At 37.7% G+C, this 19005-nt stretch overlaps 1 protein-coding gene across 1 annotated transcript in view; it reads left to right on the plus strand.

Moving 5' to 3' along the window:
- Positions 1 to 15608, plus strand: part of large1 (LARGE xylosyl- and glucuronyltransferase 1) — a 37571-nt gene extending 21963 nt beyond the window's left edge. The window contains 6 exon segments of the mRNA XM_079622913.1: positions 1817 to 1972; positions 2091 to 2254; positions 9478 to 9756; positions 11241 to 11387; positions 11617 to 11812; positions 13073 to 15608. Of these exon segments, the coding sequence (XP_079479039.1) occupies positions 1817 to 1972; positions 2091 to 2254; positions 9478 to 9756; positions 11241 to 11387; positions 11617 to 11812; positions 13073 to 13270 (1140 nt within the window). The 3' untranslated portion in view covers positions 13271 to 15608.
- Positions 15609 to 19005: the final 3397 nt, after the last annotated feature.

Here is a 19005-nt window from a genome sequence, read left to right on the forward strand (position 1 = left end):
TGTGGGGTTGTTTTTAAGGGGTTGGGCTTGTCCCATTAGTCCCAGTGAAAGGAACTCTTAATACCTAGACATTTTGGATCATTTAATGCTCCCTCACAACTTTGTGGGAACAGTTTGAGGATGGCCGCTTCCTGTTCCAACATGACTGCGCACCAGTGCACAAAGCAAGGTCCATAAAGACTTGTGGAAAGCCTTCCCAGAAGAGTTGAAGCTGTTGTACCTGCAAAGGGTTGGCCAACTCCATATTAAACCCTACAGATTAAAGGGGTCATGACATGAGAAACCAAATTTGCCTTGATCTTTTGGTATATAAGAGGTCTTTGTACTATTAAAACGTCCTGCAAGTTTCATAGCTTAAGACGTCCTCCCCATTATAAACGAATCATTTATTTAATCAAGCTCTAAATACAGCTCGTTCTGGATCCATGGTAAGAAGTGACGTCACGGTACGAAGTGACGTACCAGCGTTTGCATATGACCGCCTCCAGCACAAGACAACTACGCTTAAAGCGCAAGACAACTACGCTCATTTCGTATCGTTGTCGCGCCCGCGCGCCGCGCGCCTCACAAGTGTTCAGTCGACGGACAGCGAGTGTGTCTGTGTACAGGGAGATTACGACGCCGCAGATGTGCTGTTCCTGGCTGTGGACAAACAACATCTTTGAATACGCTGCGAAAGATCCAGACGTCAGGGAAAAATGGATGCACTTTATTTTTTGCGGACGTCTCAGTCACGGCAGTGTTAGTTTAAGCGTTTGTTCTATACATTTTAAGGATGACTGTTTTGAGCTTTGCCAGAAAACTGTTGCTCAAAGATAAGTCCGTGCTTACTATTCTGGGCTCAACAACGACGACGCAAACTGTAAGTAATGTATTTAAAACTTTAAACTACTTTTTAAATACGCTGAAAGATCCAGTCGTCAGGGGAAAATGGATGCACTTTATTTTTTGCGGACGTCCCAGTCACGGCAGTGTTCTATACATTTAAGGATGACTGTTTTGAGGAAAAAATCCCAATATGATGCTTGGCTTTGCCAGAAAACTGTTGCTCAAAGATGTTGCCTTTATCAATGCTGCATCTTCAAAGATGGCCTGTCTGTGCATGCATTTTTGTCCGTGGTACACCCTATCATTTCATTGGAATTAGTTCAGTAATGTTAAACTGTTAGCAAATAAAGCTATAGGATAATTATGCAACAATAATCCGTTTTCAAGTGTCTCGGGTTAATTTTTTTTTATTAATTCAAAATAGTTTCACTTTCCATGTGGACACGGGCTGATCCAGTCTTCGTTGTTGTGGTGATGGTTCATTTTCCTCTGATTCCGGCTCAAACATAATAAGGCTTTATCATTGCAAGAGCCATCGCTTCGCATGCATCAGCCACTATTAAACAGTTACGCCGAATCCGCAAATGTTCTGGCTGGGGGCGTTAATAATTGATGCATAGGCACTGACGTTAGCCAATCATAACAGTGGGCGTTAACACTGAACTCTTAAAGGGGAAACACCCCCAAAACAGACTGTTTGAATCAGAGGATGAGAAACAGGGTGGGAAAAGGTCATAAATCACTACATTTTAAAAGTTTTTTGTAAAAAAAACTATAGTAATACTATAATTGCACCTAAGGGAACATAATAATAAAATAAAAAAAACCATGTCATGACCCCTTTAAGAATGTCATTATGTGCATGTAAAGGCAGATGCCCCAAAACGTTTGGCAATATAGTGTATGTGCTTAATATTGAAAGAAGCAACAAGACACCAAATCAAGCAAAGGGTTGATTCATATAATTTCCCACATTTCTGAACTCCAGGTGATTCACTGGAACTCTCCGAAGAAACTGCGTGTTAAGAACAAACACGTGGAGTTCTTCAGGAATCTCTATCTGACGTTCCTGGAGTATGATGGGAATCTGCTGAGGCGCGAGCTCTTTGGCTGTCCCAGTGAAACGGACCACAACTCGGAGAATGTGAGTTTTATCACTGTTGGCTACTTCAACCGCAACTTTTAAAGTTTAAAGCTCTGCAGTGATTTCTTTGTTCAGGCAGCATGAAAGAATAACTCTTGTTTTCCTAATATCCCTGCAGCTGCAAAAGACCCTCTCCGAGCTGGATGAAGATGACCCATGTTACGAGTTTCGTCGGGAGCGCTTTACTGTGCACCGCACACACGTCTATTTCCTGCACTACGAGTATGAACCAACCGTAGATAACACAGACGTGACTCTGGTGGCCCAGCTTTCTATGGACAGGTAAGAAAACATAGGCCCACTTACAACACCTCCTCACCAACGGATGTTACATGCATCAGGCCAATATAGGGCACAAAACTTGATCAATGGATGATGCCATTTAACCCTCTATGGTATGCATTATGTTCTAGCCATGAAATATTTTTCAAATAAGTTTTTATTTCTTGAAATGGCTTCAATCATACAAATCAAAAAACTTGGGGAAACCACGTTGGAAAATGGTCAAAAAAGTAGTTTTTCTAAAAATTCTGATTTTTATTTTACTGCAATTCCACTGTGGTACAGCGTTGCCATTGACTACATTTACATGCAGCCAATAACCCGTTCAAAACCGGGATATTAGCAATAACCTGGTCGCGCACGGCCATGTAAACACCGGCAAAAACCCGGATATGCTCATATCCCGGTTTTTAAAAATCGGGATATTATACCTGGGGTACCCCTTTTCTAACCCGAATATTTGGTCTTGTAAACGCGTTTCGGCATATCCCCATCAAAATGTGTGTTCTGCGCATGTTCTATTCGCAAGGAATCTTGGTCTTTTGAGTAGAGACGGCGCATAAAAAAACCCGCGTGCAGTATAGCGGAAGTAAACAAGCCGAGGTTAACATGGCGAGACGCAGCACATCACCACACTTTTGGAGCGAGGAGGAGACCAATTTCTTTATATGTGTGGCACAGCTCCAGCTACATTTCCCATCTCTTGCTCAATTTCTCTCCTTCTATTAATAAAGACCATGAGGCACAGTAGTGTCAAGTGCTGCTGGTGGATCAGTACCAGCGCCAAAGCGCAAACAAAGACTATCGCTATCTGCCCCAAACTATTCATTATCCGCGCGCTGCTGCTGCTGTTGTTTTTGTTGTCTTTGGATACAGGAAGAAGAATCGGATATTGCGTCTTAATGTTGTCCGTACGTCCAGACGCTAACCGTGCGTCGCCGTTTACATCGGGATATTGGCGACTGATTACACATTCCATGTATACAGGAGTAACTCTCTCTGCTCACGCATGTAAACGGGTTATCCCGAATGTTTCAGAAACCCGAATAGTGACCTTAACCCGACCATAACCTGAATTTTAACAGCTTGTAAACGTAGTCAGTGATATGTTCTCAATTTACAGTAAAACTATGTTAGACAAAGTTGATTTGTGAATAAAAATATCTAATTTACATATCAAACATACTGTAAAAAAATCCCCCTTGAGAAGAGATGTTTAGAAATGAGGTTAATGGAGCATCTTCTGGAGCACTTCAACCGGTGTCTTCCGTGTGAGGGTGACGGAGGGAAAGACAGTTTTGGAGGGACATTCAAATGTCATTTGACTTAAAAACAGCACATCATTGGCTACATTAAGGCCTGCCCTTTCAATTCCCATAGTGCAGTATATTGTATTTTTTTTTAATAACAAGGAAATTGGTAGAAATTAACTGTTGCCATATGGCAACGCCGTACTATAAAGGGTTAAGAACCTTTTAAAGGAATATTTTCAGTTCAATACAAATAAAGTGCAATCGACAGCATCTGTGGCATAATGTTGATTACCACAAAAAGTCATTTGTCCCTCATTTTCTTAAAAAAAACAAAACAAATAATATTACAGTGAGGTAGGGCTGGACAATACTTCAATATCAATATGTATCGCAATATAATTTTTTTCAGTAACGGTATGATTTTTAAACACATTTCCGATATTTCGATATACATTACAGGCATGGGCTATGTTTACGTTTTAATTTTTACTGCGTGATAAATATAAGCAGCACGGCACAACGGTTCATGTTCATTGTCTCCAAATTGACCGTTCGCAAAGACCCGCCCCCTTTAGTTACTGTTGCTATGTCCAACAAGCCACGGCACTCTCACGCCACACTGTTCTCACGCAGTGAAAAATACATCGCTGAGCAGAGAGCACACTGACAACACGCTGACAGACAGGACAGACCAGGTTACTTTTCGGTTACTTTTGATATGAAACAAAGCCTCAATTTTCAAATTTGGCAATTTTGTCAAGAAATTTAAACAATAAATACCGTTTTGTGGCTCTTTAATGTGTCTGACAGATCGCTGTAGAGCATCAGTTAAAGCTGCTCGTGAACCGATCATCTCTTCCTTCTAGTTCATTTATAGCATCAAATAAGCATGAATGAACATCAGAAGAAATGTTGTTTTAACCGCGGAAAGGCGTCAGTACACGCCGTCTTTCAAGTTCAAATCCTCCAACGTTAATCTATTAAATTTACTCTCCTGACTGTTTTGTCAGGCAAAAATGGCGGATTCGGCGAATGGAGTTATTATGTGCAAACAGCGCATGTCAAAAAATCTATTCTGATTTGAAGCTTGTGACAAATGCGCACATCAACCCGATCACTTGTTTAGCGTTCATGTAAACTCTACATTCAGATTCATCAATCAAAATGAACTCTGGGTGTCAACAACACTCAATGTCCCTCAGCAACTTGTGTTTTTGTTGTTGCTCACTTTTTTTGGGTTTGTTTTCTGCAGCAACTCTGAGCACTTTTCATATTCTTTATCCTGGCTGAAGCACTTTTTTCAATCTATAAGAATATAATCAACCTATGTTAGCCTATAGCTTAAAGTTAAAGTATATTAATAAGTTGAGTTATTAACTTATGTTTATTTGACAGCGATTTCACATTTCTTGTATGAAGGCTAAATACAAATAAAATATTAACAATAATTTATTTGTACCATTTTTATTTCTAATATATGATATAGTTTTATAGGAGGAGGTTTCAGAGACTTGGGAAATAAATTTTTCAGAAGTTAGAAGGTACAGACATTAATTGTGGGCGTTCTTGGCAGTTTTTCCTGAGGCTTTTATATTGTTCATATCGATATCGGAATTATATCGTATCGACCGAAATTAAGAAATATATTGTGATATAAATTTTGGCCATATCGTCCAGCTCTACAGTGAGACACTTAGAATGGAACTGACTTGGGGCCAATTTGTGGAGCAGATTTAAAAGCAGAAATGTGAAGCTTATTAATTTACTAAAGCACTTATATTAATTCCTTTCAGACTTGTGTATTATTTAAAGGGGTGGTTGATTATGATTTCACTTGTCTAACTTTAGTTAGTAGGGCTGGGAGGATACACCTATCTTCCGATTCGATACTATCACCATACTTGGGTGCCGATACAATATGTATTGCGATTTTTTTAAAGAATTGTGATTCTACAAGTATTGCGATTCGATATTGCAATTTTTTTAAACACTAGACCATCTGGAAAAGTTAAAGGTGAACTATGCAGGTTTTTTACCTTAACTGAACAGCTTCGGAGTCATTGGAATGGTTATATTACTTTTTTTCGGGTTGAATGGTTGTGGTCTCGCACTCCCCTATCACCTGTGAGCGGAAAAAAAACACTACTTCGGGCGGCCGCCGCATCAGGAAGTATCGCGTGATATCAGGTCTCGCGATGTAAAGAATTTCTTTACGCCAAAAAAATCTGCTAAAATGATATCATTATTGCGCTCCCTCTCGCTGTTCAAACCCGAATGAAGACGACGTTTTATAGAATGTCCCGTCTGCTTTGATGTCGTTGATCTACTAGCCTATATCTGAGAGTCGACAACAAGTTTTTTGACAGTGTTGTCAAATATCTATTCCGAAGCTGTAGGGGGAGCTCTATAGAGAAACCTGCGAGAATACAGCGAAGAAATTCCCGAAACTGCATAGCCCTGCTTTAACAATTGCATCACAGAAATAATGATACTATGAGGTTGAAAAGATTATTTGTGAAGCTGTTTCATGACAACTCTCTCCAGGTCAGCGGCAGTGCCAACACAGCTTTGAATGTTGCGATAAGATTTTGTCAAAGTTTAATAGACAGACGAATTGAAAGATCGCATGGGTGTTTGAATCGAGATCACAGAGGAATCGTGCAGCTCTATTGTCTTATCTCTCTCTCAGCATATGAGTAGTGCGAGGGCTTTTCAGTGCTTTCAGCCTCACGTCTCTTCCACGTGTCCACTTGGGATATTACGTCACTCAACACTCATAGATAACGACACATTTAAAGTGGCTAACTTCTGTCAACCTCATAATTTAGAATTGTGTCCATGTCCATTTAGCAAGGACAAAAATAAAGCAATTGAATTTGAATTAATATCGATTCTGTAATAAAAAATAATCGTGATAGCTAGGTGAATAGATTTTTTCTCCCATCTCTCCATCATTGTCCGACTCCGGTTTAAACATAAAAGGCAGAACAGTTTCTGACATTTTAGTGCTTGTCTGTGTCACACACAAGCTCTTGAAGCTCCGCCCTCTGTGCCGGGAGCAGCAGCTCATTTGCATTTAAAAGGACACACAAAAACGGTGCGTTTTTGCTCACCCCCAAAAAGTGCCAATTTTAACATGCTATAAAAAATATCTGTGGGGTATTTTGAGCTAAAACTTCACATACACACTCTGGGGACATCAGAGACTTATTTTACATCTTGTGAAAAGGGCATTATAGGACCCCCTTTAATGTTGTAAATGATCACTGAAATGAGTTTCCTGCTAATTGAACCGCACTGTATCCTATACTCTACTCCTGATCATACGCAATGGCATTCACGCTTTGGCCTGAACTCAATTAAAATGATTTGCCTTGTCATCATTCATCATCCTGATGACATTAACTGGCAAACTGCTCATGGAAATGAACCCCATTGGAGTGTTTTGAGTCAAAGCTTCACGGCTTTTGTGATCAGTGTAATGAGGGATGGCTCTGTCTAGTCAGGCATGTTCGGGCTACTTCACACAACTCATCAGTCAGTGCCAGTGGCGGAGGGTTATCGCTCTTGTCAACAGTGACGGGTGCAATCCGCTGTCATCTTGGAGGGCATGACCTCTTTGACGGCCAAGTATAGCACCCAAGAGCAATAAGGCTGTCAGAGTAGATGCCACATCTAGTTCGACTTGAATGGAAGTGAGACTTTGAGGGATAGAAGTGCAGTCCGTTTGATACGTCATGCTGTTTTTGTATACTTCAATTATTGCTATATTGTGAATGTTTTTTTTTTTTTTTTTTTGCTGTTTCTAAAGCGTTTCTTTGTTACTAATCAGTAAGAAATTTTGACTTTTAGTATATATATCTACTTGTACAGATGAAAATATTCAGGGTTCCCATAGTCTATCAGAGTATATTCAGGTATGTAAAAAATGTTTTCTAGTTATGCTCAGTTATAAAGTATTTATTTGAGTAGAAATTAATAAAAATGTGAGTACTCTGTAAATAGTGTAAATAGTGGAATTTGATAGTGGAAAGACTGAACACGTCTTTCAGAGAGCGATCTGCATTTGCTATTTAAACAATGTGGCGCAGGACGTGAAAATGATAACTGCGTCGGGCTGAAACTATTGCGTCGCATCTGGCGCTGCATCTGGGTGTATGATAGGCTATAAAAAAATATATCTGTGTAAACACCATGTGTACTGTGTATACATCATGAGATCACACACGCTTAAACAATTTCAAATTTGAGTATCGGGCTATTGAGGAACATTTGTTCATCTCTTAATCACCATTATATAAAGTGGTGCAGGTATGACATCACTTTGTAGGCTCCATCGTCCCGAAGTCAATAGGTTTTTTGAAGTTTTTTTTTGTTAAATGACTGAAATAAGGTCTGTGGTGAACACAAGCTCAAGACACTTTCACGTTTTATTCTACAACATAAAGTACATCAGTATTACACCTCTCATGCTTTTTTTGAAGCTGTTGCGTGTCTTGAAAAAGACGGTTGCTAAAAATTGGTTAAATGGGACTACAGAGGCTGTTGAGGAGATTAAATCTCGCAGAACAAGTAAACTCAGTCGCTTTTTCAGCCTTGTTCACCTCAACTCAAACCCCTAACTCAAACGTTAGTTTCTAATCTTCCTAACTCAAGATTAGTGATGGTGACGTTGAATTCGTGGGACCGTGGTGTAGTTCGTTTATAGCCTATCTTTAGCTTTTTACATCAAACAAGTGCATTTAGACTTCAAAATTCATATAAGTTGTGTTCACCTGCGATAATTCTTTTAAGTCTATCAAGAGACAAAACGTGCAAGTATCATAAACTTGTGTTGATCACCGAGTTTGTTTATAGTGATAATCCAGTGTGATAATCCAGTGTGATGCTAACTGCCGATTGGCCTACAAAGTGACGTCATACCTGCACCATTCTATTGCATTTCATTATGCTTTGCCACAGAATTAAAGAAAAAAAAGTAATTTCGAGTATATCTCACAATTCTAAGAAAATTTTTTATTTTCTGCCTTTTTTCCTTAGAATTGCGAGTTTATATCCCACAATTCGTACTTTTTTTTCTCTGAAGTGACATAGACACAATTGCGAGTTATAAAGTCCAAATTGGGAGATATAAAATGTCAATTTCAAGAACAAAGTCAGAATTTTGACTTTCCGCTGTTATCAGGAAAACATGCAAGTGGTCTCCGCCTGAACACTTGGATATGTGCCAAATAATAGCACACATTTATCTAGCTTACCATTAGAGAGAGTGGCCATGTATAGAAGCTAGCGTAAGCCTATCACTTACATGTTTCAAATAAGCCATATTTGAGGTCGGTGAATGATAGACGAACATTTGGATTTCCTGCCCGACATACTGTAATTACCACATCGACCAGACCATGATAATGTTAATGTTCTGTCCGTGGAGGTTTTTTTTCTCAACCCTCTTCCTGGAGGCACGCCAACACTACACTTTTTCACACTCTTCCTAATCAAACACACCTGATTTAACTTATCAGCTCGTTAGTAGAGACTCCAAGACCAAAAATATATGGGTCAGATAACGGAGACATCCAAAATGTGCACTGTTGGTCTGCCTCCAGGAAGAGGATTGGAAAATTGACAGGCCTGTGCTGCAGTTCTATGGATGTTTTGCCCTCCAGCTCTCCATGCAAGTCACATGACCGAAAACCATGAATCGAGATCGGTGGCCCATTTAAAAAAAATATTGTCATTACAAACGTCTTTAAAAAAGACAACAACATGGAAATGAATGGGTCAGAAGGGGTGGGAACCTTTTCCTTGCTTCCATTGAAGCACATAATGCTTTTTGAATCTTTATTAAATCACGCTGGAGAAAATTAAAAAGACAAAATACAAAATTAAAGCAATTTCACCTGTGGTCTCGGACCCACTGTATCAGATTGTATGTGTTTGGTCAGTTACTGGAGTGTTTCTTTGTTCCAGGCTGCAGATGCTAGAGGCCATCTGTAAACACTGGGAAGGGCCCATCAGTCTGGCCCTCTACCTCTCCGATGCCGAAGCCCAGCAGTTTCTGCGATACGCTCAGGGCTCGGAGGTCCTGATGAGCAGGAGCAACGTGGGATACCACATAGTCTATAAAGAAGGCCAGTTCTACCCTGTTAACCTGCTGCGTAATGTTGCTTTGGGGCAGGTCAACACACCCTACATGTTCCTGTCGGATATTGACTTCTTGCCAATGTATGGACTCTATGAGTACCTCAGGTAAGACAAAACCTAAATATGGAATGGGAAAACAATGTTGGTCCATTTCGGTTTGGTCTCATCTCAACTGTTGACCACAATCCTAAATCTTTGGTTACTGATTGTCATTCTTTATAATTAAAAACTCAAAAAAATATAATCAAAACTAAGCCCATGTGCTACTTTATTTTGTCTAGGAAATGGAACTTTTCAGAGACTGTCATGATGTTTCCACAGTTATCAACATCGCAAATCTAATAAAGTTTAAAATATATATATTTTTTAAACTTGAATACATTTATAATGCTATACTTTGTGTTATATTACTTTGTCAGTAACTGACAAAAACAAATTACCGCTGCTGTGAGTGCTGTGGTGTTTCTAATACAACAGCTGAGGGAGTGATATTACATTTGACATCTGTAATCAATTTCAAGTTTGAAAGTTGTGGAAATGCAGATTTTTTCTTTTGCTATTAGAGCATATGGAAATACAAAAATTATATCTGCTGTCATCTCCCATTCACTGCTATAGAAGTTTACACAACTATGATAAAATGTGAAAAGTAGGGATGTCCCTAGCCGATCTCAAGGATCGGTATTGGGGCCAATTAAGTTTTTTTTTTTTTTTTTTACTGACTGGTATCAGCTGTTCTAAGCCCGATCGTTTGTCATGTCAGCTGCTTCAGGTGGATTTGCCAACCGCCATTAAAAGGAATAGAAGCTCAAATGTGTTAACCAATAAGGTCTGTTCTAGCATCTCGAACATGCACGTTCAAGCCTCCTTGCTTAGCATATTTGATGCACACTTTTGTAAAGAATCACTCAAAACGAAAGTTTACCTGTCAGACTGAGAAATTGTTGCCTTAACATGTTTTTATATGATACTCAGGTAATGGTTATAATTATTACGTAGTTACAGATGCCCCATTGAGCCCCTGTTCCTGAGAAACTCTGCACAGCCCTGTATACATTATATTGATTTCAGTAACTTATTCAATTTAGTTGTTTTTTTAAGTGTTTTGTCAACCCTGGAACACCTAAAATGTTTCGGGGGTTATGTGGCGAGTGCAAGAAGGGAGTGATACTTTTGTATCACCACATTATATACTGTCAACACTGCACTTCTTTATAATAAAAAAACAAACAATAACAGTGTTGACCATGTGTTTAGAAATACTGATAGTCTATAAGAGAAATTTGACTTTGATTAAACCATGTGTTCAAAAACATTTTTGATGTCACTTTGTTAAAATATGATGTACGAATTATATAAGGGGACAAAAGTCATAGCATAACAGGGGTGATACTAGACGAATACCAATGTAACTAATAAAAGCTGAAAGCAAAACTAATTTTGCTCTCAAATAAGAAATACAAGAGTGTCAACCCATTTACATTAAAGCATGTTTTCTGTTATTGGTGTCAGTGAAATGTTCTCAGGTTGTGAATGTGATTTGTACAAGAGATCCGTTCTACAAGTAATCCAGTTTGTTTCTGTCTTAGGAAATCAGTTGTTCAGCTGGATATGGCGAACACTAAAAAGGCTCTCGTGGTTCCGGCGTTTGAAACGCTGCGCTATCGGCTGTCTTTTCCCAAATCTAAAGCAGAGCTCCTGTCACAGCTCGATATGGGCACTCTGTTCACATTCAGGTAAAAAAATTTTTTTTTTATGGCAGATTATATTTTGTTTAGATTTGTGACTGAATATTTCATCATATTTTTTTAATCAATGAATTTAATTTAATAAATTTAACCAACCTATCACAAACGTATCTGAATATTATATATTTAGTTATTATTATTTTTCATGTTTTTGTATTTTCTTGACCGTTTTACGATGACTAAATTGATGAATTAATAATCACTTACTTGTCCACAGATATCATGTCTGGACAAAAGGTCATGCTCCCACAGACTTTGCCAAATGGAGAACCGCTACAACACCGTACCGAGTTCAGTGGGAGGCCGACTTTGAGCCGTATGTAATGGTCAGACGAGAAAGCCCCGAGTACGACCGGCGCTTTGTGGGGTTTGGGTGGAATAAAGTAGCTCACATCATGGAGCTGGACGCTCAGGTAACACTTCTATGCATTAATGCTATTTACATTTCATTCAAAATCTTTTTGGGATTTCATATTAGTCTCTGACTAGACGGATGATGTGACGGATTAGTTTTTTTTTATTTCTTAAATAGTAGAACACATAATTTTAAAGGATTAGTTCACTTCAGAAAAATTTCATAACACGTCATTCAAGATGTTCATGTCTTTCTTTCTTCAGTCAAAAAGAAATGAAGGTTTTTGAGGAAAACATTACACGATTTTTCTCCATATACTGGACTTTAACGGTTATGATTGTTTTGAAGGTCCAGACTGCAGTTTCAAGGCAGCTTCAAAGGCTCTACACGATCCCAGCCAAGGAATAAGGCTCTTATCTAGCCAAACCATCTGCCATTTTCTAAACAAACTAAAAAAATATATACTTTTTAACCACAAATGATCGTTTTGCACTAGCACTGCAATGCACCACGCATTACGTAATCACATAGGAAAGGTGTCTAAGACTGTCTATGCGTCAACAATGCTATCAAAAAGCATGTCCACCATTGGCCAATGAATTACTAAATCTACTAAATCCATATATTTCCTATGGTAAATTTCCTGTATTGGCTGAAAATGGTAATTTCCATCTATAATTGAGATGTTAACAGGCTTGCTAAAACATATCTTTTTAGTATGCATGTGCTTTTAAAGGCCTTAAACCGCTTGAACCCCGATAATTGCAGTTATATTTATAACTAGAGATGCGGCGATTACAATTTTCTAGGCCGATTCTGATTTTTGCCAATTCCGATCTCCCATTTTCACATTTATGTCCAATATATATTTTTTATAAAAGACCATATACTTTTTACCCAAACTGAATAATATAAACAAGTTTAAATGGGTAAATTTTCTATAAATATTTAGTCTTCATTTTCTTTTCTGACATAGCCTAGTACTCCAGTTCTTGTTAAACTCACACTAGACATGCAAATTCTGTGCATTTTGGGCACTTTGTGTGTGAAATCATATTTATTTTGTCCATCAAAAGTGCTTTCACTTTAATTGAGCGTGACCAGCGCGGCAAAAATAGACTCGCGATGTTGATAATGCGGCGCCCGAGTGCATTTGACCAGCATAAAATCGGTCAGACTAACCCGCCGATCACGTGAAAACCGGCCAATTCTGGTCACCAGCCGATCAATCGGTGCATCTCTATCTAGAACTGTAATCTTATTTTCTGGGAATACATAGATCGTTCAGCATGTAATGTTGTTTGTTGTGTATTTTCAGGAGTACGAGTTCGTGGTCCTGCCCAACGCCTACATGATCCACATGCCGCACGCGCCCAGCTTTGACATCACCAAGTTTCGCTCAAACAAACAGTACCGTGCCTGTCTGAAGACGCTGAAGGAAGAGTTCCAGCAGAACATGTCTCGGCGCTACGGTTTCGCCGCGCTCAAATACATGACAGTGGACAACAACAGCTAGCCGAGCACACTGTCCAGGAAACCGAACCGGTGACCGCCACGGGCTGATCCTGGAGCGCTGTGCGACAGCACCTTTATGGATGCGTCCAGTGAAACTGAGAACGCGGGGTTATTAGGAGGCACGGCTTGTGATCATCCATTCATTCAGGGATCCGACGAGACGTTTACCAGTGGCGTTTGACACCAGTGCCGAGAATTAAACTGTTGATTCCAAGCCACTCTCGTGAGAAGGCCAGCAGATTCAGCAAATGGAAACTTCTAGATAAATGATGTCTGTTGTTACTTATTAAAAAATGGACGACAACACTAATGCACTTCAGATTAAAGCCTTGAATCGGTCTCTCCATCTTTCATTCCGCCTGTCGGTCAGTTTTGTGTCCGTCTCTTTGCTACCTTTTCTAACATCTGACTCTGAATATCAATCTATTGGTTTGTTTATCTATCTGTTGACCTTATGCCTCTATCTCTCTCTTTTCATCTCTTCAATCAATCTCTCTGTCTATGCTTCTGTCTGTCTAATCATTTGTCTTAATCTCTGTCTAAAAACTGTTTATCTAACAATCTATATCTCTCGATCTATATCTGTTGAACTGTGCTTATCTCTGTCTGACAATCTATTTAACAATCTGTTTATATCTCCATCTAACAATTTGTCTGAATCTCTTTATATCTGTTCCTCTCTCAATATATCATTTCCTGTCTGTCTATCAATCTATCTATGTAAATCTGCATTTATCTGTTTAACAGTCTGTCTATATCTCTCTAATTATCCATCTCATTATATCAACAATCTCTCTCGCTCTCTCTCGCTCTCTCTCTCTCTCTCTCTCTCTCTCTCTCTCTCTCTCTCTCTCTCTCTCTCTCTCTCTCTCTCTCTCTCTCTCTCTCTTTCTCTCTCTCTCTCTCTCTCTCTGGATTCAAGGTTTCAGTCTGTGTGTCGACACAGTTGTTGTGTGTTGTGAAGTAGTTGGAGATGTTCATTCTCACTGGAGATGTGAACAGTGTAGTGAACAGTGTAATGAACAGGGATCTTCATTCACCGGACTGGCAATAATACGCAACGAGAGGCCAAAGTGAACACTTCATCGGTTATTTAAATGGCATCACAGCACACTAACCGACTTATGCTCGCGACCGCAGGCTTGATTAACAAACTTAACCATTTTCTTCATTATTTGTAAAAGACAGGGCAGCGTCATGAGTTGTTATTCTCCATCCTGTCTGACTCAGGCTCGTATTCGGAGAATTATCAGCTTTTTTTACCACCCTGACGGCACACAAGCTCAACATGTGTTAGTTTCCATCTGCCACACGTCTCTAAAACTCCTGTCTGATGTTATATACTGGGATTCATCCGTTTATCACCTATACGATTGTGAGTTTTTTGTGAATCAGATATTTTCAAGATGTTTGTACACTTCGACCGACTTCTCGGCAGCGTACGTGTGTTTACCGCGGTATCAATGAAGTGCTTTTAATCGGCTACGGTCTGTGCCGTGTGCATCACAGTAAGCCTGCGAGATCTTGAGCTCGCTCACTGCTTTATTTCATCGTACTTCATTGGTTTGAAGGAGAAAAGGAGCATTCGTGCTGATGTCCTATAGAGAGCGGCACAGCCGAGAACGCACTCGCACTTGCATTGGCAAGTTTTGGAAGAAGAGTTTGTGTTTACATATAATACAAGCAGATAGAAATAATCTGTGAAAACAACATGAATGTGATGATGAATGTGTGCTGCTTATTTTCAAGACAGGTCCATTAGATTAAATCTGGCTAGTTGTCACTTTTTCATTTTACTTTAGTGGATATTTCTCAGGGTGGGTTTATTTTTTAAAGTCAGTTTCTGTATAGAAACGAACCATACAGTCTTGAGAAAGCTATTTTCACTGGTATTGTCCAGGTAATAAAGATACAGTTAATCTTATACAGGGGCATGTTGTCACAGTATGTTCTTGCACACCGAGGCCGACATTTTCGTATGCGTTTTTTTCGCATTTCGGTGTCTCTGAATTGTCGAATAAGAATAAGAAAAACGCAGAAAATCGAACCCGATCAAATTTTTTTTATGACGGACGAAAGTTTCGGAGGCAGTGTGTTAACGTGATTGACACAACGTGAGGTCGTATTTATTTTTTAACCTGCGAGAATTTCGGACTCAGTGTGCAATGCAAATATTATGGGCTGTTTAATGCCTTTTCAAGATGATTCAAACTGTAAAGCAGTTTTTAAAAAAAACGGTGAAAATTTAAGATGTGTGTCATGCTTTTGAGTTCGCTTATTCAATGTGTATTACAAAAATGTAATAGTACATTTTAGTTTGGCATTAAAAAAAACATTTGACTTTTTTTTTTTTTTTTTTTTTTAACTAACCACTTTTTCAATTATGTGAACCAGTGTTGGGGAAAGTTACCACTAATTGCATTACTTAGTATTATGAAAAGTAATGTGTTACGTACATTTTTCTCACCGGGGCTGGGCTTGCTAGTTTGATTTTTAATAATAACAACTACAAAAAGTTTGTTTTTTGGCAAATGTAAAGGCCATTTCACACCAAAAGTGAAATATTAAGCCTCAGGCTGAAGGAAATGCACATTTACTCCTGTACAGCAGAGGGCGCTGCTCAAACAAACCCTTCAGCTGTACTCACTTTCTGAATCACAGAAGAAATGTCAGCAATAACAACAAAACAAAAATTAAATGTGATCTTTATCTAAAGTCATTTTTGTTAGAATTCTTGAATTTGATCGTCAAAATTCAGCAGCAAATCCTTTGGTCAATAAAGTGAGATTAAATACATAAAGTATATTTGTGTAAACATATTTAATTAATGCAGGTTTGCACAATATTCTAAGTTTGCATTTCACAGTTTTTCATTCTTTTTGAGAAAAACAGATTCTGTTTTGTGCAAATGAGATGAGTTCACATCATGGGGACAGAAGAGGTGTCGATCAATACATGGGAAAACAGTAACTGGCGTTACTTATTTGAAAAAGTAACTGTTGTAAATGTACAAGTTTTTCTAGTTACTAATCGGATTACATACCTTGTTACTTGTAATGCGTTACCCCCCAACACTGGTGACAACTAGCCCCAGTCTCCTGTATTTGCTACATAAGAAGTAAAACCAGCAGATGAAGTTATTAATGGACAGCATATGTGTGTAAAACCGAAAGGATATACTCGGTTCCAACCATTCATTTTATTTTGTGTCGTTTGGAAACCGTCCACGTCACTGAAATGTTCTGATGTGGAAGCCTTACTAGTCATGCCCTTCTGTGAGATACATGTTTCATCATGTTGCTACTGATGCTCATCATTGATATGTTTGCTTTGGAGCTGTGTCATGATTTTCCAGTATTTTCTGAGGTGTGTGTGCACACTAGCTGATTGATGTGTGTTTAATATGAATAGAAACAGCCACATGTCCAGGATAACACAGATAAAACCGCTTCTGAATAAAATCACATCGTGTTGTCTCCTGCTCATTTTACTGTTATGTACACGATGCTGAAACAATGCTTTACCGTTTGAGTATTTCATACATTCATTCATTGCATTATCTTTATGAATCTCCTAACGCCATAAAACAATTAAAAATGTCATTCTCTGAGTTAAGGTGGCATCAAATTATATATAAAAACAGCCAAATGTTTCACAGAGACGGCTGTCATTTTGCCTTTTTATGGTATATTAAATATCAACATGGTAATTATTTTTTAAACAACCAAAATGTTGCAACAATATATCAAGAATGGAAGTCTGCATTTAAAGGAATATTATAAACAATCCTAACTCACTTTATAGGGAACGCTAAAGTAAATTAGGCTGCATTCAAATTAGGCTTTTATATATATGTAATACATTAGTTAACATAAACTAATAATTAACTAAACTTCTACAGCATGTATTCATCTTTGTTAATATACATTTACTGTACTAATACATTATTAAAATCAAAAGTTGTATTTGTTAACCTCAGTTAATGTAGTGTGAATAACATGAACAAACACAAAATTAACAAATACAGAAACAATTGTATTGTTCATGTTACTTATTATACAATAACTAATGTTAACAAATGAAACCTTATTGTAAAATGTTACCAAATTATTCAACATCAATAAAAGTTTTTATGTCTGGCAAAGGAAGAATGCCAATATTTCATTGACTGATTCCTGTTTTTCGTAATAAACCTAAAACTTATAATTATGACAATAATATGAATTACTAATTATTATTAGTTAATCACTAATTATCATTAATACTAATATTAGTTTTAGTAATAGTAATAATTACTATTAGGTTATAATGTTAATAGTATAATCCCAAACATGTTCAATCGTTTATTCAAAACTATTAATAAAATGTGAGATGCAGACACAAGAGGGGAGCACGGAGAAAAATACATATCTACACTGTAAAAAAATATTTTCATGATTTGTTATCACAACTTTTTATCTTTTGTCAAATCAACTTTGATAACTAATGTGTGAAGATAACATACTATTTTGAGTTTCTGTTGACCATTCTTCATTGTATTAACTCACATTTTTAATTACAACAAACTCAAAATTTTAAGGCAACAAGGTAACTTGCTTTTTTAAGTTGAACCAACATATTTTTTGTTACAGTGTAAATAAAAACATGAAAGAAATTGTGTTTAAATAGCCTTTTGTGAACATGTTCATTATGAGATCCTTATACGATTTTTTTTCATATTCATATCATGTGACTCTCCACAAGACCTTGATAAAACAATATGTTTAAAAAAAACTTTTTTTTGTCCAGAAAGCTTATTTTATTTCATTTTGTTATTTTTTTCTTCTTCTATTTTTTATTTCATTTACCTTTACATTTCTAGATTTGATCAATAAATAATAAATGAAGAGTAAATAGTAATTTAAGCACATTCCTCAGATTCTTTTAACTTAAATTCAAAATAACTCACAATTTCATGCATAACCCTTTTAAAGGTAGGGTAGGTCAGAATTGTCTAAAAAAAACTTTTATTCAAATTTGTTTAAACTGTCTTTATATACCAATGCATAATTAAAATGTAAGTACTCTGATAAAAAGAGTATAAAAATCGAGTGACTCTAGACCGTTTAATCTTCATTAAACACAGCTCATTAATTCCATTCACTCCCACCTAAAAACGGGTGCGCGACTGCGCGCACGTGGGCAGAGCCAGTAATAACGGCGGTAGTCATGGCGACGTCGAGTGACAGTCGCGCAAGCCAATCCTGTGATTCGTCCCGAATGGAAATAATGAGCTGTGTTTAATGAAGATTAAACGGTCTAGAGTCACTCGATTTTTATACTCTTTTTATCAGAGTACTTACATTTTAATTATGCATTGCTATATATAGAAAGTTTAATCAAATTTGGTAAAAAGTTTTTATATAAATCCTACCTACCCTACCTTTAATTCAGCTCAAAATATCTTACATCGTTGCCGACCTCTTGTGGAAATAAAATAATAAAACATGATATTTCATGACTCTAGCCACTAGATGGCCGTGTAGCTCTATATGGAGCAAATAAGCTGTTCCGCTGGGCCCTAAAGTCAGTTTCTTTCTGTATGCATTCAGATCATAGACAGTAAAAAAAGATACACATGTAGACATAAAATAATTTTTTGGGTACAATATTTTGCATTTTTAGTTTGAATTTTGGTTTGTCTATGTGTACTGAAGCATTCCTCACATTCCTTTGGGGGTCAAATTGACCCCCAAA

Source organism: Phoxinus phoxinus, assembly GCF_949152265.1.
Source record: "Phoxinus phoxinus genome assembly, chromosome: 9".
Taxonomy (NCBI): domain Eukaryota; kingdom Metazoa; phylum Chordata; class Actinopteri; order Cypriniformes; family Leuciscidae; genus Phoxinus; species Phoxinus phoxinus.